We start from the raw sequence: 26,768 nt of genomic DNA on the forward strand, positions 1-26,768 counted from the left end.
GGGGGCCTGCCTAATCTCCCTGGGAGGGTAGTCCAAAGCCAGGGGCCATCACTGAGAAGACCCTCTCCCTCGTACCCATGAACTGCGCTTGCGACAGTGGCTGGACCGCTAGGAGGTCCTCCCTGACAGATCTTAATGCTCGCGCAGGAGCATAGGGGGAGATGCGGTCATGACGACAGGCAGTGACAGAACTATTTAGAGCTACATAGGTGATGACCTGCCCTTTGAATTGGGACCGGAAACTTACCAGCAACCAGTGGAGCTATTTTAATACGGGTGTTGTCCACTCCCTATAATTCCACTCCCTATAATTAGCTCCAGTTAGCAATCTGGCTACTGACCTTTGCACCAGTTGCAGTTTCCAGGCCGTCTTCAAAGGCAGCCCCACGTAGAGTACACTGCAGTAATCCAACGTGGAGTTAACTAAGGTGTGGACCACCGTGGCCAAGCCAGGCTTCTTGAGTGGAATGACTATTTGACGGACGAGACTGTTTTATTGTTTTAATGATTGTTTTATTGCTTATGGATGTATAGTTTTAATTTGATTTATGTTTAATTGTAGTGTATAATTGTAATTGTTTGTACTGGCATTGAATTTTGCCATTACTTATGTGTAAACCGCACTGAGTCCCCCTCAGGGTGAGAAAAGCGGTATAGAAATACTGTGAATAAATAAATAAATGTATGATCACAGCTGGCACACCAGTTTTAATTGTGCAAAAGCCCTCCTGGCCATCACCAACACATGAGCATTTAAGCGTCAGCGCTGAATAGAGAAGGACCCCCAGACTGTGGATCTGTGTCCTCAGGGGGAGTGTAACCCCATCAAGCACAGGTTGCCATCTTATACCTCGATTGATGACTGACCAGGAGGACCTCTGTCTTGTCTGGATTAAGTCTCAGTTTGTTAGCCCTCATCCAGTCCATCACAGCAGCCAGGCACCAATCCAGGATCCGGGGGGTGGGGGGCTTCTTGGAATATGGTGTCAAAGAGTAATAGAGATGGCACCAAACTCCAAAACTCCAGATGACTTCACCCAGCAGTTTCATGTAAATCAGTTGTTCTTAACCTTCTTAATGACGCGACCCCTTAATCCAGTTCCTCATGTTGTGATGACCCCCAACCATAACATTATTTTTGTTGCTACTTCATAACTGTAATTTTGCTACTGTTAAGAATCGTAATGTCAGTACCTGATATGCAGGATGTATTTTCATTCACTGGACCAAATTTGGAACAAGTACCCCATACACCCAAATTTGAATACTGGTGGGATTGGGCAGGGGGATTGATTTTGTAATTTGGGAGTTGTAGTTGCTGGGATCTATAGTACACCTATAATCAAAGAGCATTCTGAGCTCCATCATAATGGAATCGAACCAATCTTAGCACACTGAACTCCCATAACCAACAGAAAATACTGGAAGGGTTTGGTGGGCATTGACCTTGAGTTTGGGAGTTGTAGTTCACCTACATCCAGAGAGCACTGTGGACTGAAACAATGATGGCTCTGAACCAAACTTGGCACAAATACTCAATATGCCCACAAGTGAACACTGATGGAGTTTGAGAAAAATAGACCTTGACATTTGGGAGTTGTAGTTGCTGCGATTTATAGTTCACCTACAATCAAAGAGCATTCTGAGCCCCACCAGCGATAGAATTGGCCCAATCTTTCCACGAGAGCTCCCATGCCCAAAAGAAAATACTGTGTTTTCCAATGGTCTTTGGTGACCCCATTGACACCCCCTCGCGACCCCTCCAGAGGTCCCGACCCCCAGGTTGAGAAACGCGTAGATGTTGGAAAGCATGAGGAATAGACATATATCTTGAAGTTACTTTTATTATTACACTTTTCTTCCAGTTCCCTTCATTGACGAGACAATGAATGCCACAAAGAAGGTGCTAACAATGTAAAAAACTAATAGAGACTAATGATAATGCACTCACACCACATCAACCATGTCCAAATAACCTACAGTCAATTCAAGTAAGTTCAAGTGCCTGCTTGAAATATTCACTCTCAAAAAATAAAGCCCAACCATGCAGCCCTACTCTGGGGAATAAGTGCATCAATTTACAATTACAATCTCCCCACAGTTAGTGCTGAATGCATTTTGTCCAGTCCTTTGTGGCTGTAATCAATACAGCAACAAAAGAGGCTCCTTCCCATTTCAACACACACTTTTACAGCATTCTTATACTTAAGAGAGCAATTAATAAAATATGCCATTGCATTTCACTTCCAGATCAAACAGAGACAGATAACCCTCAACTAGAATAATGACCACAATTCATTTCTCTATTCAAATCACCGAGAGCATTTTAAATCCCTATTACCAAGGTTACATTCAAAGGGAGAGGGGGAGTCAAATCTCGCTGTGCCGACTGAGAATGAAAGGATGGTTTAAATGTGAGAAGGAATACAGCCACTCCTGTTTGGTGTAGGACTACTGAAACCACAGAACCATGAGAGTGGCACTTATTCCAGATTAATTGACCTTGAATGGAAGACAATGAAGAGAGTATCTTCTCACAGAGCCAGCTAGGTCGGCATGCCAGGGAGCACTCCAGAGCTGGAACCAATACAAATTTTGCAGAATGCCAGCTCTGTACAGGTGTTTTGCACGGCAGGCTGCAAAATGGGAGCTTCTGGTTGCCTTAATCCTTCAGTCTCGATAGCAACTGAATTCATAATCGACGAAGAGAGGCTTCGGGGAGAAAGCTGCCACTCACTTGTCAGGAGGAAAAATAGGTGGAAGGACCAGTCCATGCTTCCAAATGACTGGCAGAAGGGAGACGGATGTGGGAGGACGGTTGCCTCCTCAAAAATGGCATCCCATTTTACAAGATTAATCTTCTTTCGGCCTCCTCTCCCAGAGCAAAAAAAGTAACTGGAGGTCTGCTGTCACTTGCTTTTGCAAATCACTTCAGTAAAGTTAAAGTAAAGATAAAGGTTTCCCTGACATTAAGTCTAGTCATGTCCAACTCTGGGGGTTGGTGCTCATCTCCATTTCTAAGCCGAAGAGCCAGCATTGTCCGTAGACACCTCCAAGGTGGCCAGCATGACTGCATGGAGCACTGTTATCTTCCCGCAGGAGCAGTACCTATTGACCTACTCACACTTGCATGTTCTCGAATTGCCAGGTTGGCAGAAGCTGGGCCTAACAGCATGAACTCACCCTGCTCCCTGGATTCAAACTGCCAACCTTTTGGTCAGTAAGTTCAGCAGCTGAGCGGTTTAATCTGCTGCGCCACCAGGGCACCCTAAAGTTAGCCTCCTTTATTTCCCAAACAGGAGAAAGCCAGGAAATCTGTCCCAACAGCTCCCAATCAGACTTTCCATTAGCCTCAACAGAAAAATACAGGGTTAGTCAAAATGCATAGGCCAATAAGCCATTTAATTTAATTGGCCTATGCATTTTGTACATTCAGTGCACAAGTAATGTTTTTTGCATATCAAAACCACAAACTGCGCTGGACACCTTGGTAAATCAACAGGGACGTCAGTGCATTCAATAAATAAAAGGAAATACCACTTTAGTTTCCTGCTCTTGCCATGTGGGCCATTTACAGAATTGATCACATGGCATTTGGTGAAAATCATCAATACAGTGAGACATTTGGTTTAGAAATAGCAAGACATCTTTAAACACCATTTGTAAAACACTTTCTGAATGAGCAAAATTGCTCTGTAACCATCTCCATCCTGTGACACATATATTTATGTATTTCTTTAATATTCCACTTTTCTCCCACATGAGACCTAAAGTGGCTGACAATGATGGACTCCCATTGCAGATGATGTTATCCTCTAAGTTCACATGACCACATCTGTGCAAATCAGGTAAGAGACTGTGGGCAGGGATCTAGCAGAGCAAAATCAAAGAGCACCCCAGCACCCTTTTCAATTGAATATCATAGTGGGAAGGCCCAACTGCTAGAGAGGTAGTATCTCAAGCACAGAGCATGTAAGACCAGCAAATTGCTAGCTATTCATGTGGCCATATATTTTACTTCCAGGGAGAGGGAAATGCCTTTGTGGGGTTTTCTAACGATGAGAAGCAGCTGAGGGAGCTGGGGATGTTTAACTTGGAGAGAGAAAATGACCATGTTGAAATATCTGAAAGGATGTCACACTGAGGAGGGGGTAAGCTTGTTTTTTGCTGCTCTGTAGACTAGGATACTAACCAAAGGATTCAAACTTCAGGAAAAGAGATCCCACCTAAACATTAGAAATAACTTCTTGAAGGTAAGAGCTGTTTGGCAGGGGAAAATGCTGCCTAGAAGTGCGGTAAGTCTCATCTTTGGAGATTTTTCACAAAAGGCTGGACAGTTATCTGTTGGGAGTACTTTATGTGTTCCTGAATGGCAGAATAGGGTTGGACTGGATGTCCTTTGAGGTCTCTTCCAATGATGTGAGGCACTATAAATCTTAACTTGGCTGTGTGTGTGTGTGCAGGCAGCAAAATATCTTGGGCCAAAGTTATGAACATAACTGGCCATATTTTAAAACTATCTAGCCTACATATGGCTATGGGAGTTCTCACAATGGGCTCCTTTACTTCGGAATTCAACTTTATAGCAGAGCTCATAGGGCAGTATTACCATTCAGCTAGCTTGATGCTCAATGAACAAGCACTGTGCTGTTATAAAATAGATTGGTGATGCTAAAAGCAAGAAGATTCCTGTAAAATTTAGCTACTTTGAACTTATTTATTTAATAATAGAGGCTCCTCTCTGCTGTTATATAGAATCATAGTTGGAAGAGACCTCATGGGCCATCCAGTCCAACCCCCTGCCAAGAAGCAGGAATATTGCATTCAAATCACCCCTATTTGTATCCTGATTTCCATTTTGAAGTCAATTTTTTATGTGATAAGCTCACCGTTATTATTTTTTATTATGTTGCATTATTGCAATGTCTTTGCATTTGTCTAGGCACTGAATGTTTGCCTTTTTTGGGGTGTAAATAACCCTGAGTCCCTTTGGGGAGAGAGGGCAGTCTATAAATACATTATTATTATTATTATTATTATTATTATTATTATTATTATTATAAACACAACAAGATGAGTCCACAGCAGACACTCTGCTGGCTGTTGTATTGGATCACACGTCGGGCACTTCCCAAGTGTCTAGGATTGTGTGATGTGTCGGCGAATAATGTGTGGCCTTCTGCAGCTGGCAGATGGTAATTTTGTCAGCGCTGATTGTGTTTAAGTGCAGGCCACCTCTTTAGGCACTGCACCCAGTGTGCCAATCACCACTGATATGTTGTTGTTATTATTATTATTATTATTATTATTATTTGCAGGTTTACTTTAATTTTAGAAGGGGACATTGTGTGCTCCTCTAGTTGCTGTTGATCTCTGCCTTCCAAACAAAACTGAAAAATGCTTGTGCTTGTGGTCCAACGATGTCTGAAGATCACATGATTCCCACGCAATGCTTTAGGTGCATATCTAAGACCTGATATATTCTTATTTTTTCTAAAATGCTATTATCTCCCGAATTAAAGGGTTGAGGCAGGATATGCAATTACATAATAAATGTTTACATAATCTTTGCACTGATCATACAGACCAGGCATGGCAAACTTTGTCCCTCCAGGTATTCTGGACTACAACTCCCACAACAGCCAGTAGGCTGTTGGGAAATTGTGGGAGTTGAAGTCCAAAACACCTGGAGGGCTGAAGTTTGTCCATGCCTAATATTGACTAACCTATTTAAAACCATAGCTGTATTTTACTTTAATTGCTGATGGATGTGAAGAAATAAAGCATTATCTCTGGTGCAAACATAGCTTTAATATTCCACGCACTACAGCATGTTTTATTTTAGAATTACATTGAAGTTCCCTGTCCTTCTTCCCACTTTGTTCACCTTTTGCCAGCAGTCCCCCAAGGGGAAAGATAGCACAACCTTCAAATGCTGGGAAGTGATGAGGAACAATGCCTCGCAGACACTGACCTATGTTCTGGTTTCTGCTCCTCTCCGGCACAAGACTCAGTCTTAGCCTCCTGCTGCTTGAGCGAGGCAAAGCGATTCTCCCAAGCAGCATACTAAAGCCCTGGCTCCCTTACAGCCGGCCACAATGGTGGAAGGGCCCACATGCTGGGTGGGAGGGACCCAGGAGTAAAAGTGCGCTCCACAACAAGCAACAGCAGGCTCTGATCTGGCATTACTGTGCTTCAAATGGGGGGCAGGAGAGATGTTTGAACACAAGCAAAGGTTTTCTTTTGCAGAGCGAAGATGAGGCTGGTTGAGAAATGTGTGATTACTATAAAGCTCATCATCCTCAACCAACCTGATTTCTTTTTGTGTGTCAGGAACGACTTGAGAAACTGCTAGTCGCTACTGGTGTGGGAGAATTGGCTATCTGCAAGGACATTGCTCAGGGGATGCCCAATATTTTGATGTTTTACCATCCTTATGGAGGCTTCTCTCATGTTCCCGCATGGGGAGCCGGAGCTGACAGAGGGAGCTAATCCATGCTCTCCCCGGATTCGAACTTCCAACCTGTTGGTCTTCAGTCCTACTATCACAAGGGTTTAACCCATTGTGCCACCAGGGGCTCCACCACCCTGATTAGAATGGGACTTGTAGTAGGAAGGAAACAATTTAGAAAGGGAAGGATGCCCTGCCAAGTCACAACACCCTTTCTTCTGGCACAAGGGAGTGGAGTCCTTTACAAGTTGGCAAGGATCTGTCCTGACCTTTTAGAAGCCAGGGGACAACAAGGTAGCCTTGGAACACCTGCACAGAGCTAGATGAGAAGGCTAGTTCTCTACAATGAGCCTTTGACCATTATTCAGGCAGGCTTAATTGCACCAAAGAGTAGGCATGATTTTGGAAGTATCTCTAACAATGCTTCACCAGCAAATGGGAATCCTTTACCAGTATATGTTGAGGCAAATGGCAGTTATCACAATCAGAGAACAAACCCTAGCAGTTCAAGCCCATTTTAAAGCTAAGAAAGATGGGCTGTCTGATTTTTTATTTTTTTTTGGTCGTGTCAGGAGCGACTTGAGAAACTGCAAGTTGCTTCTGGTGTGAGAGAATTGGCCGTCTGCAAGGACATTGCCCAGGGGACACCCAGATGATTTGTTTTTGCTTTTTATAATCCTTGTGGGAGGCTTCTCTCATGTCCCCACATGAGGAGCTGGAGTTGATAGAGGGAGCTCATCCGCCTCTCCCAGGATTCAAACCTGCAATCTGTCGGTCTTCAGTCCTGCCGGCACAGGGGTTTAACCCACTGCGCCACCGGGACCTGTCTAATATAGCAATAGCTTTCCCTGAACACTGAGTTCTTCAGAGCAAAGATTAGCAATTTCAATTACAAAGGTGTCTTTGTGGGCTGCTCTCCAGCTCTGAGTAAATAAAAAGTAAATGTTTCCCCTTGACAATAAGTCTAGTCGCATCCGTCTCTGGGGGGTGGTGCTTATCTCCATTTCTAAGCCAAAGAGCCAACATTGTCCGTAGATGCCTAAAAGGTCATGTGGCCGGCATGACTGCATGGAGCGTCATTATCTTCCCACAGAAGTGGTACCTATTTATCTACTCACATTTGCATGCTAGGTTGGCAGAAGCTGGGACTAACAGCAGAAGCTCACCCCACTCCCTGGATTTGAACCGCCGACCTTTAGGTCAGCAAGTTCAGCAGCTCAGCAGTTTAACCCGCTGCGCAGTTTAAAAAAAAGAGGGCTAGTGCAATACGAAGGTTTGAACACTAGATTCTGGAGACAAAGGTTTGAATTCTGTGATACTTCACCTCTCTCACCTTGGGAGAATCAGAATCATAGAATCATAGAATCAAAGAGTTGGAAGAGACCTCATGGGCCATCCAGTCCAACCCCCTGCCAAGAAGCAGGAATATTGCATTCAAAGCACCCCTGACAAGGTCATGAAAAGGTCATGAAAAACCCTGTTTGACCAAATCTTGCCAAGAAAACCCCATGACAGGGTCACCATGAGTTAAAAATGACCCGAAGGCATAAAATAACAACAACAACAACAAACGGAACCGGTTAACACAGCATCAGAGCAGATGGTGCACTGCACCTCCTGGGACTGACTGTGGTTTAAAAGGAGTACCTGGAATCCTCAAAACAAGGTGCTGATTGAGAGTTTAAAGCAAAGACAACAGGGAATAATCCAGTGGGGAATCCCATCACCTATGAAGCTCAAAAGAGCCAACTCTCCTTCTGTTGCACAAACCCCTTGCGAAGGATGAGGAAAACCAGATGGCTAGGAAGATTCCTTTGGAAAGAGCCTAGATGCAACTCCAGGCCCGAGCCACGTAGTTCTCATAGTTCTCCTCACACCGTCGGATGCAGCGGCAGAAATAGCTCTTGTCGGCAATGGCCTCCAGGAGGTCTGTTTGAACTAGACAAACATCATAAAGCTCTGAAGTGGGGACGTTCTGCAGATTGCAATTTTCTTGCCCTGAAAACACCTGCCGAGTTAAAGAACAAAAAGAAAAGGACTTTAGGACGAGTCAACGTTTTTTAGATGTTAAGAGAAAGAGGCAGAGGACTCTGGGAAGGTAGAAGCAAAGGAACAAGAAGGAATTCCAAACTTTTCTTTAGCTTTACAGATGGAGTTCAGATATAGAGAACTGCTGATATTAAGAATGTCTAGAAGTTGTCAAAGGCTTTCATGGCCTGAATCACTGGGTTGCTGTGGTTTTCTGAGCTGTATGGCCATGTTTCAGAAGCATTATCTCCCGATGTTTTGCCCACATCTATGGAAGGCATCCTCAGAGGTTGTGAGGTATACTGGGAACTATGAAAGGGAGGTTTATATTTCTGTGGAAGGTCAAGGGAACCACTGACCACGTAGGGAAGCTGATGAAGAAAGATAATCTACAAACTATCTACAGACCCACTAAGAAAATCTAACAAATGCTATGTTCAGCAAAGGACAAGAGGGATCCTCTCACCTCTGCAGGAGTCTAATGTATATCATGTAGACTTGTCCTAATGTGGACCAGTCTACATAGGGACCACCAGACGCAGCATGGCCCAGACATGAATCAAGGAACATGAAAAGCACTGCAGACTAATTCAACCAGAGAGTCAGCCATAGCAAAGCACTTGATGAACCAACCTGGACACAGCATATTATTTGAGAACACAGAAATGCTGGGTTACTCTAACAACCACCACGCCAGACTCCACAGAGAAGCCATTGAAATCCACAAGGATGTGGACAATTTCAACAGAAAGAAGGAAACCATGAAAATGAGCAAAATCTGGCTACCAATACTGAAAATCTCTAAAATCAGAACAGTAAATAAAGAGCAACACTCAGAAACAGGGGAAGTCCAGACATGAAACAAACAGGGCTAGCTAACACCTCCCAACAAAGGATTCTCCCAGGCAGCAACCAGCCAGGCCTTGAAGATGCAAGGCTTTTTAATATTAATTAACATTAATCATCAAGGTGATTAATTGAAACATTCACACTTGCCTCCAACAGATGAGAGTTCTTTCTCCCACCCTGGACATTCCACAGATATACAAACCTCCCTGGCCTGCTTTCCAATATACCTCACAGCCTCTGAGGATGCCTGCTATAGATGTGGGTGAAATGTCAGGAGAGAATGCTTCTGGAACATGGCAAACAGCCCGGAAAACTCACAGCAACCCAACATTTATTGAGCTCCTAAAACAGGGGTAAGAGGGTATAAGGGTCAAAATACCAATTTGGTAGCGATTAGGCTTTGAGCTAGTGTTATTCTCTAGACCAGGGCTTTCCAAACAGTTCATGTTCCTGACACTAGATGTGCATTATTTTATACTACGATAGTTTAGCTTTACTAGCAAACCAGAGGTTAAACCAGTCCCTTATAAGACACATACATAAATTGTGATATGTGGACACAGCATTTTATGAAATTGTATGCGGACACATCATCTTGTGAAAACCTTTCATTTCTATTTTTAAAAATATATGAATTCTTGTTTATTTCACCTAGACTCAGAAGTTTCTCTTTATATTCAAGAGACACACTTACACACTGGAGTCAGCACATTAGTGTGTCACAGCACACACTTTGGAAAGCTCTGCTCTAGACTCAGTAGAGACTACCTCTGTACTACTTCAGTTTAAATATCACTTGAGCGGAGACCGAGTGGACAGGGACAGATGCAAAACATCTCTCCATTCTGCAAATGGGGACTTGAATATCAATCAATTCTGCCAGTAGGATTGCAGTAGGATGCCAGCAGCTATTGAGAGGCCTCTTAATATCTTCCTTAAAGGGCTCTGCACACATCCCTGGTCGCCTCTAATGGTCAGCAAGCAGGCTCTCTTCTCCAGAGAGATTCCTGGTGACCGATCACAGTCTTTCCTACATTCAAAGCAACAAAGCACCCCGAGAGGCTATTGTGAGGCCTATTGTGTGGATTCCAGCGGGACCTAATTAACCTTCTCTGACCAGCTGTTTCTCAACCTACTGGTCCAGTCAGTACCTCAGAGCACATAACTCCCAGGTGCTGGCTTCTTCTTATAAGGGAAAGAAGCAGAGACAAAGAGCTGCTGCAATGGCCAGACCTCCCCTCCCCAGGACTTCTTAGATTGGGGCTGCTCTGGTGTGAAAGCTGCCCTTTCCACATGCCGCGCTGTGAATGAGCTTCAGGCAGCTTGGAGCCAGGCTGCTCGGATCCAGCAGGGAGAGAGGAGTGAGTCATGCCAGCTGAGGACAGAAGGGGCTGTGCAGCCTGAGCAGACATCCAGCACCTGCTGTTCCATGCCAGCAAACAGTCCTCTTCTAATTACCTGTGGTGAGGACAGGTGTCTGCCTCCCTGCTCCCCCCTCCCAGCATGTCCAAGTAAAACAGAGGTGCTCAGAAGGTATCCAAGGTGACAGGCCTGAGGACAGCACAGGGGTCTGACATGCAGGGATCCAAAGGCACAGCTCCTTCACTCAGCCACAAAGAAGCCTTGGGGAGGGGCACAACGTCTCAGCCTGGCTTAACTCCCAGCATTGCTCTGGGGTGCTCACCTGTTGCCTATTAAGCAGCATGGGGAAACTATGTTTTGTTGGTTATTGTTATAGTTCAGCCCATGATTGTGCCTAATACTCGTGCAAATGTGGACATAGACCATGGGGATTTGGGCCTCATGAGAATTTAGGTCCTGAAAATGAGCAGTCTGTGTTTCCACCCAATAGTCAAGGCAACATTCCAGAGTGACCAAGATGGTGCTGCAGAGCCGTTCTCTGGAGAACGTTGTTCAAAGGATGAAATCCCAGGTGCCGACATTAATGAGCTGCAAGATAATGAGGTAGTTGATAGGAGGTTTCGTTTTCATAAACTTTGGGCTGAGCAGCAAAATCTTGGATGTTCACAGCACCTATTACTGAAGAGGCCCATTTCTGAAACTCATGTGAGAAGGCATGACTTCATGTCTATATTAGGGAGGCCGGGAGCTTTTCCCAGCAGTCTGGTCAACGTTGATATTTGAGGCAAGAGCTCATGCCAAGGGAAGTACAGTTCCGTGTTCTTGTCCGTGCATCTTGCTTCCAAGTTTGAAGAATTGTTCCTGTATTCTTCTACTGGATACAATGCTGCCTTGTACTTCCTGGCTTCATTTTTATCCCTATGCTGGATGTTCTGGGATTCTTGAATACTCTTGTGCCTTGAACTTTGTGGACTATTTTTGCTTATGGACTTTGAAGTTTTGCTACTTTTGCTGAACTGCTTTTTATATAATTTTCAATAAACTGCTTTGCTGATTTAACTTGGTCTGGAGTGTGATGGTTAAGAGCAGATGTGTTTCCTGGCCTGGAGTGCAACGGGTATTACCTATAAAGCCTTAGATGACGCAGGTCCAGGGTATTTGGCTGACTGCACCTGCCTAGACCCTGAGATTCTAAGGAGGGGCCCTTCTCTCAGTCCCACCTCCATTGCAAGCTCTGTTGGTGGGAACGAGAGAGAGGGCCTTCCTTCTCAGTGGCTTCCCCTCAACCTTGGAACTCCCTTCTTCCCTGGGAAGCCAGAATGGCCCCCTCACTGCTGTCCTTCTGGCGGCAGACAAAAACCTTTTCATTCAGGCAGGCTTCTAAAGAAGGTTTTAAAGAACCAGTCAGGGGGCATTGTGGTTTTAGTTATGAAAAGGTTTTAATCAGGTTAAAGGGTTTTTGCTGTATATTTTAAATATTTAATTCTTTTTTAATAGTCTTATATTTTTAGGTTTTAAATTGCACTGCATTGGTTTTACCTGAAGCCACTTTGAGTCTCTTTCTTGGAGAGGAAAAGTGAGATAACAACAACAATAATGTTATACATTATTTCATAGATTTTCTTTCTATTACATATTTTAAAATTCCAAAACATTTAAAGCATTGTGATGATGACGTTTATTTATAACCCCGCCTTTTCTCTCCACATAATACAATTGTCTTTTCACATCTTCTATTCCCAGATCCAGTGTGGGGAAATTATCAAATTCCTTGAAAATGCAAAGAGCAGCCTTCCACAATAACTATACCTGCTGATGAACAATGGTGTCAGAATCATTCAGTCGAATGTTGTCATCAATAAAGATGTGATGGACGTTTGGATCATGAGGATCGATCAAAAGAGGCTTTCCACCCTGGCTAGAGAATTGATTCTTGGCCCACCTGGAACACAATAAGAAACACAGTTGCAAACTCTCAGGGCTCTTCTAGCACCTTTTGTTTTAAAGATTCTGATAAGGATCAATGGGGAGATCATTCCACCTGTTTCTTAAACTGCAGGAAAAGAAGGGAATGAATGGAAACAAATAAAAGAAACAAAATTTGAAGTGAATAGTCATAGAATCCTAGAGTTGGAAGAGACCTCGTGGGCCATCCAGTCCAATCCCTTACCATACAGGAAAAGTACAACTAAAGTCCACCCAAGAGGGCAATCCAGCCTCTGTTTAAAAGTCTCTAAAGAAGGAGCCTCCACCACACTCTGAGGTAGAGAGTTCCACTGCTGAACAAGTTCTTACAGTCAGGAAGTTCTTCCTCATGTTCAGGTGGAATCTCCTTTCCTGTAGTTTGAAGCCATTGTTCCACGTCCTAGTCTCCAGGGCAGCAGAAAACATGCTTGCTCCCTCCTCCTCCCTATGACTTCCCCTTACATATTTATACATGGCCTTCATCATGTCTCCTCACAGCCTCTCAGCAGGCTAAACGTACCCAGCTCTTTAAGCTGCTTTTCATAGGGCTTGTTCTCCAGGCCCTTGTTCATTTCAGTCACCCTCCTCTGGACACATTCCAGCTTGTCAACATCCCCTTGAACCCATTGCTCCAAGTCCTAGTTTCCAGAGCAGAAGAAAACAAGCCTGCTTCCTCTTCCTTATGACAACCTTTTAAGTATTTAAACATGGCTATCTTGTCCTTCTCTCAACCAAGTCATCATTGACAAGCTAATATATTCTACCTGCATATCTATTATTCCATATGCCCACTCCTATACCATATGATTCATTCTGTTTCCAACACCCAAGGCTCAGATTTGTTGGAGGAGGTAAGAGAAAAGATTATAAAGGGGACGACAGGACAGAAAGCAAATAAGGTCACTCAGGTAAGAAATAGCAGCCAATACAAACAGATGAAATGTTGTGCCAGGCATTTGTGACCCTTGTCTTGGCTTCTAGAACCGTCTTCTGATTTTGGAGCCTTTACAGGGGATGCTAACCTATTTCCAAACTACTGATACAAATAACAGTGGTTATGATTTTTTTTAAAAATTGAAAGGAGCTCAAGATAACATATGTCTGCAAATTAAATTCCAGATTTGGGAGATGAAAACTATAGATGGAGGAATTACAATCTGACTTCAGAGTGAATTTACTGCATATAAATAGGATTATTTGTGTCCCATTGATCTGTGCAAACAATCTTTCAAGGAATCCAGCTCCTACTGGGTTCCTTTAAATGTTCTGTTGGGGTGCTTTGAATGCGATTTTCCTGCTTCTTGGCAGGGGGTTGAACTGGATGGCCCATGAGGTCTCGTCCAACTCTATGATTCTACTGCAGCAGTAAAAACATTATCAGTCCTTGCTGAAGTCCTCAGGCATGGCAGGCCCTCTAGTACTCATTGATAGCTATATTTAAAGATTTGAAGTGATGTCAGGTTGAGGAGGAGGCAAACTTGCTTTCTGCTCTGGAGACAAAAACACGGAGCAATGGATTCAAGCTACAGGAAAAGAGATTCCATGATACATGATTCTAAAGCTCTTTGTGTGGTTTTAAATTTTGCTTTAAATGTTTTTAAGTGTATATATTGTTAAGGCATCGAATGGCTGCCTGGTTGTAAGCCTCCTTGAGTCAACACTTGATTTAATGACTATAGAAATAAGTTAATTAAACAAGATGTTTTTAATAAATCTGATCCAAATGGCTTTTTTCTGCTAATAAAATCAGCAATAAAAGTGTACAGGTTCGGCTTCCCTTATCCATAATTCTAACATCCAAAATACTTCAAAACTGTCCACATGGGTGGCTGCACCAATGACATCTTTGCTGTCCGATGGTTCAATGTATCCAAACATGGTTTCATGCACAAAATTATTAAAACATATTGTGTATGAAATTACCTTCAGATTATGTGTTTAAAGTATAAATAAAACATACATAAGTTTCATGTTTATACTTAAGTCCCATCTCCAAAATACTTCATTATGGATATATACACAAAAACAGGAACCTCAAAATCGAAAACACTTCTGGTTCCAAGCTTTTTGGATAAAGAGATACTCAATCTGTACTAAAAATGTTCTTTTATTTCTCACCAATCAAAGTGATCCTGGAAGCCACAGAGGCCTTCCCTGGAGCTGAAATAGGCATACATTTTCCTGCCTCCGTCTTCAGTGGAGATCCGCTCTGTTCTATGGGTCAACACCACCTTCCTCTTGCTGCAACGTATCATGCCAGGACTGAGGTCTATAGGCAACTTGTGTAACAGGGAGATATAAGAGGAAACTGATTTCAAACTATTTCATTTTAGTAATCTATTTTGCACAAAACAGCAAACCTGAGACTATCTAAACCAGAGCTTTCCAAATTGTGTGTCGCAATCTGTTCATTTGTCAGGTGAAGTGTATAGGTATGCCATGCGAATGTAATGAGAAATACCTGGGTCCATGTAAAATAAGAAATACATCATATATATCTAAAAACATAAATTAAAGGTTTTCATAGAATGCTGCACACACATACATTTCCTTATTACAATTTATGCATGTGTCCACATCTCTTAGAAAGGGCTGCTTGAACCTCTGGAGCTTGTTAGTTAAACTGAATTACTGTGTCAGAAAAGATGAATGTCTATGGCTGGGCTTTAGCACAGCTGGTTAATCACACCAATCAAAAAGTTGGCAGTTTGAAGCCCAGGTTGGGGTGAGTATCCAACCTTCAGCCCAGCTCACTGTCCACCTAAGCAGTTTAAAAACAGTTGTGAGCTGCGAGTAGAGAAATTAGGCACCACTTAAGCTGGAAGGTATTTCACGGCACCATAAAAAGGAGGTACTAGAAAATGCCAGTGATCAAAGAAAGGAGGAAGTCTGTGATCAAGTGCTCTTCGTCATAGAGAATGGAGTGACAGCACCCCCCTGTGGCAAGAATCAAGAACAACCTCCAGGATGGCAAAGTTGAGAAAAATGCCAATATATACCTCTATCTGTTGTCTTTCCTGTCTGTTTAATGACATTAAATGTTTGCTGTGTATGTGTTCTGTCATCTGCCCTGAGTCCCCTTTGGGGTAAGAAGGGAGGAATAGAAATGCTGTAATTAATTAATTAATTAATTAATTAAATGTCTAAAAAGTGTGCTACCAACATGAGATATTTGGAAAGCTCTGTTCTGTGGTAGTTTAAGAAGATGGATTATTCAGAACACAAAGAAGATGAGATGAGTTTCTAACAGATCAGAAACTCAAGGCTGTCACAGCTGGTGAAATCTCACTCCACAAGGAAGCAGGAGTCTCATATCTTGGTGCATCAACCAGCTTGGAATTTCCTCTCTGCTGCTTTCATCTCTTGTGTAATGGTCTGTTCACACTGGAAGGGCAGGGCAGGAGTGCAGTAAATAAACCAAACAAGAGTGTGGGGCCCAGGGCCCCCAGCAAAAATGGAAAAACTGCCATTAAAAAAATTACCTGAGAAAACATTTCTCTAGGAATCTCTAGGGCCTCATCTCTACTGCCATATAAGACCATTTAGTACTTGAGTTTGACACATGTGGTGTAGACTTATATAATGAACTGCATTTTTGAGTCTACATTAACCATATAATGCAGTTCCAAATTGTATTATATGGCAGTAAAGATGAGGCCTAAATCACCCAGTGCAAATGCATGGGCAGAATCAGTTGGAGGTTGACTACAGAATCACAGTAGAGATGTGTTCTCTTTAGGAGTCTGAAGGACTGGAGATTGCTTAAGAAAGCATATTAATCAAATCTGTAAACAGTCAGATCTGCAAAGGTAAATGCACAAATATGGGTGATTGATATATATTTGTTTCTTACCAGATATTTAACAATAATGGATCTGATTTCTGAACACTCCACACACAGATAAAGAAAATACCTCTATTGATATATTTTATTTATATACTGCTTTTCTCTACCCATTGGAGGATTAAAAGTGCTTCACAAATAATAAACTCAAAATTCAGTGCCTCAAAAGATATAAAACACAGGAGTGGGGGCAGGGGACAGTTCCACCTTGTCTCCTGTGCTATGTTAATAATATAATGTAATGTAATATAATATATTGTATATGCATATAATATTTATAATATTATAATGTAATACAATACTAATAATATTATGATATTATAATTATATATTTTATATTACATGTAATATTACTAATAATATTACAATATAATAGTATAGTACAATATAGCAATATATAATACTGATATTGTACTATGCTAATAATATAATATATTGTATGTATATATATCTTGTAAGCCGCTCTGAGTCCCCTTCGGGGTGAGAAGGGCAGCATATAAATATCACAAATAAATAAATAAATAAGTAACTAAAATAGCATATAGTAATAGATTAAAATCAGTGAACAATAAAACATCAAACATAAACAACATAACATAAAATATTGGACACTGCACCAAACCCAAAGTTATCTTGGCTGCTTCATCTCTCTCCAAATGCTTGCTTAAAAAGCCACGTCTTGAGTAATTTCCTAGCTAGCTTTTTACTTACAGATGTATCCCAATATGAGAAGTAGCGGAATAGAATCAGAAAATCTAAAAATATATGTCAATATTATAAACTGAGACACAAGACACAACTCCCAAGCCTGTAAGATGGGTGCTTGGCTCAATAGACCCATTCACATTCTGTTCAGCTGAAAGTCTGAACAAAACTAAGCATACTGGGAAGAAGCAGAGTTTGGGTTTCTGATTCAACCCAACAGTCTCTCTCAGCAAACTGTAACACCGGCTGGGCTGAAGGAACAAAGAGAAATCTACCCACTCACCGAAATATCCTGCAGAGAAGGGAAGAGAGGGTGCTGCCCCTCCAGGGAGCAGTTCACCGCCCGTAGGATGCGGGGCAGGTCTGTGCCAAAGGTGCGGAAGATGACAGCAAAGTGCCTCCCTTCCCGGTGCAGACTCTCCAGGAGGCAGAAGAAGGAAGGCAGCACCAGGTGGTAGTGCTTGCCCTGCTCACCTTGAATGGAGAGCAGCGGGTGAGCCGGGCCCTGCCATTCCAGCAGCTTCAAGTGGCGCTGGTGAAGGTCTCGAAAACGCTGCCCTTTGGTCGTGTCCGTGAATTTGGTGTTTCGGCCATACTGAGAGTAAAAGCTTACAGCATCCGGGCAGGGGGGAAGCAAGGAGGGGGACTCGCTGAGCCACTGCCATTTACCTGAAACAGAAAGGTTGAGTAAGTCTGTTTTAAATTAATCTTTTTCTTCCACTCTTGGGTCATTATCTCCTTGCCTCCAGTCAATGCACTGCTATGGTAACATTATATTATCCTAGTTTTAAAATTTAAGGTCCGCTAATGCTTTCTCTGTTTTCTTGCCCTCTGCCTATACATATTCAACAGTGTGCTTTGGTGATGACCTGGCAGCATCAATTTGCTTAGGAATATGCTTCGTAGTTACTTCCTACTAGGTTGGGGTCAAAATATTCATGTTTTTTTGGAGTTATCATTAGTGTTTATGCTAATGTTCACTTATCTTCTGGGAACCACTGCTAAACATTGAAACTAACATATAACCCAGTGTCTGCTTTCCCCCTTCTCCATTTCTGAGAGGGCCTATCTCAAGATGTCTCTGTAACAACGGTAAGTAAGCTCTCTTTGTGGCTTTTTCTTTCCTTTCTCAATTTCCCTCATACACTTATTTACTACTTATTCATTGCATTTGTGTGCCACTTTTCTCACCCCTGGGGGCACTCAAGGCAGTTTACAACATACTAATAGCAAAAATTCAGTGCCAATATACAGCACACAAAGAAATCATAATAACAACTTACTACATATAACTATGAATTTAAAATGGATTAAAACCATTAAAACATAAGACAAACATAAAATTTAAACATTCAGACAAAGCATAAAATCACCCTAGGATAAACATTTCTCTCTCTCTCCCTTTCCTTGCTTTTCCTCATACATTTCCCTTTTTTCTTTTTCTTCCTTCTTTTTCTTTCCTTCCTTCCCCTAATACACACATCACCTAGCAATAGTCACTTCACTTCCTTTCTTTCCCAGTGACATCACAGAGAATCTCTGCACCTGGAACAGCCAATCCACTTTTGATCCTTTCCTTTCCACTTGCTCTGGGTCTGAAAAGGGTGGTTATTTGCATTAGATAATGAAGAGTATGTGTGCCCAATTTGGTCCAAAAATAGTAAGTTATGTAGGAGTCTTTGTGATACAAATGGACAAACAATCAAATATACTTTGACATTAAATTCTACATATATCTGGAATACATTTACTATACTAGTTGGCTTTCCTTTCTCAAAATTAATGTATATGGATTTTAATACTTATTAGTGTATTCAAACTATAAATTTGTTATTAATTTGAGTCAGACTTATTAACGCCTCTTCCTACCCTGTTTATACTATCTATATAAAACCAAAATCAAAAATTCCAAAATGTACCCATAAAACACAAAGTTTCAAATCCTCACTTGGTCAAGAAGCTCACAGGCATTATTTTGAACCAGTCTTAAATATCAAATATATCTCACAGGGTAGTAATTATGAGGTTAAAAGGCAAACAACCCCCAATGCCTTCTGGTAGGAAGGATAGGATGAAACATAAAAATAATAAAATTTCAGTCCCACTGCTTTCTTCTACTTTCCAAATTTATTTTTTCACTTAGTTGGCCATTCATTAAGTTAAATGAGAAATGCACTCCTCAAAACAGCACACCAAAACAAACCCACAAATTGGTGGGCTGTTATAGGTTTTTTGGGCTATATGGCCATGTTCTAGAAGCATTCTCTTTTGATGTTTTGCCTGCATCTATGGCAGGCATCCTCAGAGGTTATGAGGTCCTCACAATCCCCGAGGATGCCTGCCATAGATGCAGTCAAAACGTCAGGAGAGAATGCTTCTAGAACATGGCCATATAGCCCAAAAAACCTACAACAGCCCAGTGATTCCAGCCATGAAAGCCTTCGACAATACAATCCACAAATTCCACACTCATTCCCAGGAGCATCATCACTTTTCCCCTATTGCTTGCTTCTAATATACTTCATGCTATCTCCAAATTATTATTATTTAGAATGTGCTTCACATTGTGAAAGACACTAATGCTGATGCTACCAATAATGGGTAGTCTTTAAAGTGTCACATGACTCTTTTGCTGTTTTCACTGCAAAGAAATAACATAAATAACCCTCCAGAAATAACCCTCTTTGTTGGCTGTTACCAGATTGTGGAATTACAGCTTAAGGGAACTTTGCTTGGCTCCCTCTCTCCTTTCCTTGGCAGGAGAAAAATGTGAAAATAATCAAATTCACAAAAGATTCCTTTCAGAATCTGAAAGGAAAAATACATATCACACAGAGCTAAGCATGCATCAACACTGTAGAATTAATTCAACCTAGTATCACTTTAACGGCTATGGCTCAATGCTGCGGAATCATGGAAATTGTCGCTTGGTGAGGCATCACTACATTTTGGTAGAGAAAGCTAAAGACACTGAAGACATTTCCCATGATTCCCTAACATTGAGCCATGGCAGTTAAAGGGGCTTCAAATTGCATCAATTTCACAGTGCAAGTACACCCCAAGTGAAATACTTCACCTAAGTCATTTTATGTTCTGCAATCCAATATGACTAAATCTGTAACCAGGCCTGCTGTATGATGATGATTATTTACTTGCTGTATTTATATACTGCTTTTCTCACCCCTGGGGGGACTCAAAAGTGGCTTATAACTAACTGAACAATTTGAAACTTTTTGTGTAACTGTACCGTGTTGCCATCATGAAATACACTGTTTTGAAATAGGGCCCATCGTTTTGAAACACCTAGAATTATTCGGCTCTATTATCATAACAGAAGGTACATTATAAAACTTTATAACCTCACCTGAAGGGCCAACTTTTCCCCAGGTCACAGTTGTCAGGTAGCAGTTTAAAGCAGCTCTGGGATCCTGGCCAGTGACAGCATCCGAGACGAGAATGGTGTTATTCAAATCAATGTGCAAAATCAGCTTCCGCTTCTTAGGGCTTAAGATTGTCTCAGAAAGAGGAACAACATTGGTGTTGGTTCCTGAATGCTGGCAAGCCACTTCTTTGTCTTCTTCTCCTTGCCGTTTGGTATGATTGGCTCTGAAAACCTTGTCCTGTTCTACAGGATTTTGTACACCATTTCCAAGCCCATCCATCGCAGAATGAGAGTTTTTCCTTTTCCTCAAACTGATATGGTTGGAAACAGACTCCGAATCTACCAGTCCCACAGTCATCTCAGCAAAAAAAGGGGCCTGCTTAGGTTTCAAAATGTCAGAACTTCTTTTGGAAATATCATCTGCAGTCCGGTTTTCAGCAGGATCTCTTTCCTTCAAAACTATTGAGTCACTCATATTCTTGGCGGACATTACTGCATGGGTGAGAAAAAAATAATTAAGTGGTGATCATGAATCTTTTACTACAACTGCTGTGATGTAGTGGCTGGCTTATTCTCCTGAGCTTGGATCTGGGAAGCTTGGTTTTATTCAGCTGTAACACCCATGGCATGAATTCCAGGAAATTTTTACTTCTCAGCATGTTGAATATCTGAGGGTTGTGTTGTGGATAAAACACTGCTGTGTGCTCCTAGGAGGAAGGTTGGAGGATACCAAGGTAACCAACTCATCAAGATGATTATCCTTGTCCTCAATATCTTCTGAGATCATCTACATTAAAGTACTATTTCCTTTATCAGGTGGGGGATGGAAAAAGAAAATGTCAAGTTTCCAAGACTACTTCAAGCATGAGTGAAATCACACATTTACAAATGCAATGTGGTATAGAAGATCTGCAAATTAGCTGAGATGGGCAAATTGACTATGCTGATTAAGGAGAACTTTTTGATCAACTTCAAGAAAGATTGGGACCTGTTTATCGCTTTCCCACAACAACATTGGAAACAAATGCCAATTGCAGGATTTATGAATTAAAAGAGTGTTACCAAAAGTAGAAACGTGGTTATACGGTATTATCTGAAGGGGGTAGAAAAATAGGAGATAAAACCCAGCAGATATTACGTGTGAGGTTCAGAGAATTGTACTCATGTCTGTTTGTTAGTCTAGTTTGTGTACGCATGTCTATTTAGGTGTGTGTCTGGTTGGATGGCTTGTTACAGATTTAGTTTTGTAGTTCATTAGTTCCATGGTTTGGGCATTATATACAGATATAACTAATGGAGTAGAGCTGGAAAAAGTATGAGAGACTGAGATTCCCAAACCATTCTCCTCCATTCCAATCTCTTTCTTCTTCTTCCTGATTATATTCTCTCCCACGTGAGTACAGCATAATAAGCAGCCTCTTACTATCATTTTACAATCATCCTGACACACACAAAAAGGAAGCATTTCTTTACATAACTGTACCTACACAAGTCATTGCCACAAGATGTAATGGTAAGAATTAGCAGAGAGCACATGTTTTTCATGTGTGTTTCCAAAGGATTAGTCAGTGTCAAACATTGGGACTCAGTCTACCACTCACTATTAGTCACAAATACATAACAGTAAGCAGTGGAACCATCATGTGCAGAAAGGTTTTATCTACGTGGGATGGTTTTAGAGACATTTCCCACATATTTGACTGATCATTATGCTGGATATAAACAGTGGGAGAAACACATTCGGATCTCCATTCTCACAAGGCTACACGGCCTGACCAATCATATAATAGGGTGATAAGAGTCCTGGACTACATGAACTTTTGATTTGATACACAGTGGTATTGCTGCTAATGAACTCATTTGCAACCTATGACAAACATTATTAGGTCATCAATGCAAAGCTATTTGTGTTGCCAACAATTATGGTTTGTTAATGGCCACTGCTAACGTAGCGATCACTACTAATACTTCTGGTATTTCAGTTACCAATTACATTTCCTACACAAACAACTGCAACATGAGTACAAACATCTCCAACTGAAGGTGCATCTACATTGTGGAATGAATTATTATTTATTATTTACAGTATTTGTATACCGCTTTTCTCACCCCGAGGGGGACTCAAAGCGGTTTACACATAAGTAATGGCAAAAATTCAATGCCAGTATGGCATCACTTTATGGCTCAATGTTATGGAATCATGGGATTTGTAGTTTTACATGGTTTTCTGTAACACTGACCAGTGGCACTTAAAGTGGTGTCAAACTGCATTAATTCTAAAGAAGGATCTTGAGGCAGCACTCACATCAAACAAATTAAAGCTCACAAAAGCTTATACCAAAATAAAACATGTTTGCTTTTGAAGTTCAATAAGGCTGTTTTGACTGCATTGTACCCTGCTTTAAGGTGCGTAACAAATACAAATATATTATTACCAGTATTGCTATTGTAACTTCTAAAATATTTTGGAATGTGTGAATACTAGCAGTCCGTTCACATTACAGAATTACAGGACTACGATTTTGCTTTGACTGCCATGGCGGCATTCACCCAAATGCCGTAAACTACAAATCTCAAAATCTCATAGAATTTTGTTATAGCTGTTAAAAGTCTTGTGGAGCTTGTTTCCAAAATCAGAAAAAAATGAAAAATAAGTTCTAGGTGGCAGCGCATTGTTTGCTAGTAGAATATTACCAGTATGTACTGATCAAAAACTGTCAAAATGTATCAAATCACTTCTGTAAAGGGCTTGGAAAATGGCATTTTATAGACAAAGAATGTAAACTCTCAGCATGTTTTTCCCCCAACTCTCATAACATTTGTTCAGATGGATTTGGTATTTATTTATTTATCATGTCAGAAGTGAATTGAAGGTATAGTTATATTGTATTTAAAACACAAACAAAGTTAAACTTAGCATTATACTAAATGTTCTTTGATCAGAAGCTAGTCACTTGGAGTGCCTCTGGTGGATTTGGTACCATTCGGAAAAAAGCTCCACATTTGGTTCTGCTCCTCAACATTAACATTTCCTGCTACTGTATATATAAAGGCAGTCCTGAGTTACAAACATCCTGGAAGAGTTATCATGGGGAAAAGGTGTCTCCACTGAAGCTTTATTATCATTCTTGTACCTTTTGGAAACAAGCTCCACATTTGTTTTTGCTATGAGAGACCAATACAGGGCTCTGATCCTCAACATTTACATTTCCTGCTATGTATAGAGGCAATCCCAAGTTACAAGCATCCAACTTACAAACAACTCAGAGTTAAGAATGGAGGTGAGATGACAGGAAGTGAGAGAAATCTACCCCTCAGAAGGGAAATTCACCACTAAAAGAGTGATCATGGGGAAAAGGTGTCTCCACTGAAGCTTTATCACCAATCCTTGTTTCCACAAGAAGTCAATTTAAAAAAAAATGCAATGATCACCTCTGAACGGGGCACAGGCAGCAAAACAAATACCACAAGGGTGTTAACCAACAACAACAATAATAATAATAATAATAATAACAACTACCACCACCACCACCACCACCCTTCCCTATGCTATTCAAAATTCTATCTATCCATCTATCTATGGCTGAAGTTACACTTAAAATGCATCTGTTCCAACTTACATACAAATTCAACTTAAGAACAAACCTACAGAATCTATCTTGTTCGTAACTTGTGGATTGCCTGTATGACTAGTGATATTTTGGCAACAAAAGAAAGCATACCTCTCAAACTAAACAGCAAAGAAACTTCAATTTCATCATCACACACAATAATAATAACAACTTCACGCAAAAATACTGTTGGACTTTCAAATCCAGTCTGACAAAGTTTTGGAACACAATACACCAGACAGCATGATTGTGGAAAAGAAAGTGTTTGGATTATTGATGTCGCCATACCAGGTGACAGTCACATTGACGAAAAACTCAGCCGTTATCAGGACCTCAAAATCGAACTGAAAAGGCTCTGGCATAAACCAGTACAGGTGGTCCCTGTGGTCATTGGCACACTGGGTGCCATGCCAAAAGATCTCAGCTAGCATTTGAAAATAATAAACATTGACAAAATCATGATCTGTCAACTGCAAAAAACCACTTTACTTAGATCTGCACGCATCATTCGAAAATACATCACACAGTCTAGACACTTGGGAAGTGTTCAACTTGTGATTTTGTGATACGAAATCCAGCATATAGATCTCATTTGCCCCCGGTGGCACAGTGGGTTAAACCTCTGTGCCGGCAGGACTGAAGACCGACAGGTTGCAGTTTCAAATCCGGGGAGAGGCGGATGAGCTCCCTCTATCAGCTCCAGCTCCTCGTGCGGGGACATGAGAGAAGCCTCCCACAAGGATGGTAACACATCAAAACATCCGGGCGCCCCCTGGGCAACGTCCTTGCAGACAGCCAATTCTCTTACACTAGAAGTGACTTGCAGTTTCTCAAGTCGCTTCTGACACGACAAAAAAAAAACAACTAATTTGCTGTGACATACTGTGTTTCTGTGTCAGTAAAACCATAATAGCTTTATTTATATCCCATCCCATCTCCACGAAGGGACTCGGGGCAGCTTACAAGGCAACAATAGTGCAACACAGAACACACAAAATACGACAAAAATTAGCCAAAATCAATAAACAGCACCAAATAACATAAAATAACAACATAAAGGGATCAACGTAAAACACCTCAATCAAAATGAAATGACCAATAAAACACAACAATAAATTGTAGTTAAAAGCAAGCTATAAAAACCAAGTGTAGCGTCCCAGCCACAAAAGATGAAAAACATCAGCATTCAAATGTCAGAGTAAATAATATCTAAATGTTCTCCTACACCTTCAAGTCTTAAAGGAATCATAATTGTACATGACTTTCCTAGAAATTAATGCTAGCAGAACTTACTTTCGAAGGAACAAACTTACAGCTGCCTTCTCTGTCTGAAGTCAATGTTAATTTGGAAGAATACCAACCGCACACAGTCAAACCGAACACATGTTGGATTAATTAAAGCCTGTGATTGCATTAGTAAAGATTACCTCTTCTGCTGGTGGAGAAATCTGCCAACTGTGGAGTCAGCAACAAGCTAAACAAAAACAATTTCCTCAAACACCTTGCTTTCTCCATCCTTACCTTGGCAATATGTCCTGTTGTCAGTTTAATTCCTTCTAATATCTCAAGCCTATGGAAAAGCACACCTTTTTCTTAAATATTATATCCGTTTTGATTTATTTTGAGTACTGAATTTAAAAGCACTTGATAACAATGACATACCTGATAAGTTAATTCTCAGATTCCACTTTTTGATCAAGTGCGGCCTTGGGTGCCTCTACATTGTGGAATTAACTCAGTTTAGCACCGCTTTAACTGTCATGGCTCAAGGCTATGGGACCCTGGGAGTCGTAGTTGGGTGAGGCACCAGCAGAGAAGTCTAAAGGCCTTGAAAATCTACAACTTCCACGGCCCCACAACCGCACTTTCATAGAAGCCTCCCATCTGCCATTCAAGTTCTGAACTTACCTCTGCCCGGCTTCCCACTTCCGGTCCGGTGCCTTCTCGGTTGGTTTTCCGCTGGCGGCTAGAGCGCCCCTCCCGTCTCACTTCCGGCTGCGGCGCCCTCTGGCGGCTGGAGTGGGTTTTTCTCAGCTGCTTCTGGAAAAAGGAAGGGAAAGTGGGAGCATCTCTTGAAATCCACAAGCATGTTGTAGACAATTTCAACAGAAAGGAAGAAACCATGAAAATGAACAGAATTTGGCAACCAGTATTAATAAACTCTAAAATCAGGACAGTAAACAAAGAGCAACACTAAAACAAACAAACAAACAAAGGGAATTCCAGACAAAAATAAATCACAACTGGGGCCAGCTAACACCTTCCAACAAGGGATTTTCCCCAGGCAAGAAGCAGCCAGGCTTTGAAGCTGCAAGGCTATTCAATGCTAATCAAGCTGGCCAATTGCAACATTCACACTTGACTCCAACAAATAAGCGTTTGTTTTTTTCCTACCCTGGACGTTCCACAGATATATAAACTTCACTTGCCTTGTTTCCAACAGACCTCACAACCTCTAAATATGCCTGCCATAGATGTGGGTGAAACGTCAGGAGAGAATGCTTCCTGGAACATGGCCATACAGCCCAGAAAACTCACAGCAACCCATCTCTAGAATGAATGCAGTTAAGT

At 41.5% G+C, this 26,768-nt stretch overlaps 1 protein-coding gene across 1 annotated transcript; it reads right to left on the minus strand.

The window, feature by feature from the left end:
- Positions 1 to 1,826: 1,826 nt before the first annotated feature.
- LOC132769466 (uncharacterized) lies at positions 1,827 to 26,150 on the minus strand. The gene is made up of 6 exons (XM_067463426.1): positions 26,106 to 26,150; positions 20,569 to 21,078; positions 17,488 to 17,873; positions 14,774 to 14,934; positions 12,500 to 12,632; positions 1,827 to 8,459 (listed from the first exon to the last, which is right to left on the minus strand). Exons 2-6 carry the CDS (start codon positions 21,074 to 21,076, stop codon positions 8,277 to 8,279), a joined length of 1,371 nt encoding a protein of 456 aa, XP_067319527.1. The 5' UTR covers positions 21,077 to 21,078; positions 26,106 to 26,150; the 3' UTR covers positions 1,827 to 8,276.
- Between the last annotated feature and the right edge of the window lie 618 nt (positions 26,151 to 26,768).

The sequence above is a fragment of the Anolis sagrei genome, chromosome 2 (genome assembly GCF_037176765.1).
Source record: "Anolis sagrei isolate rAnoSag1 chromosome 2, rAnoSag1.mat, whole genome shotgun sequence".
In the NCBI taxonomy this organism is placed as follows: domain Eukaryota; kingdom Metazoa; phylum Chordata; class Lepidosauria; order Squamata; family Dactyloidae; genus Anolis; species Anolis sagrei.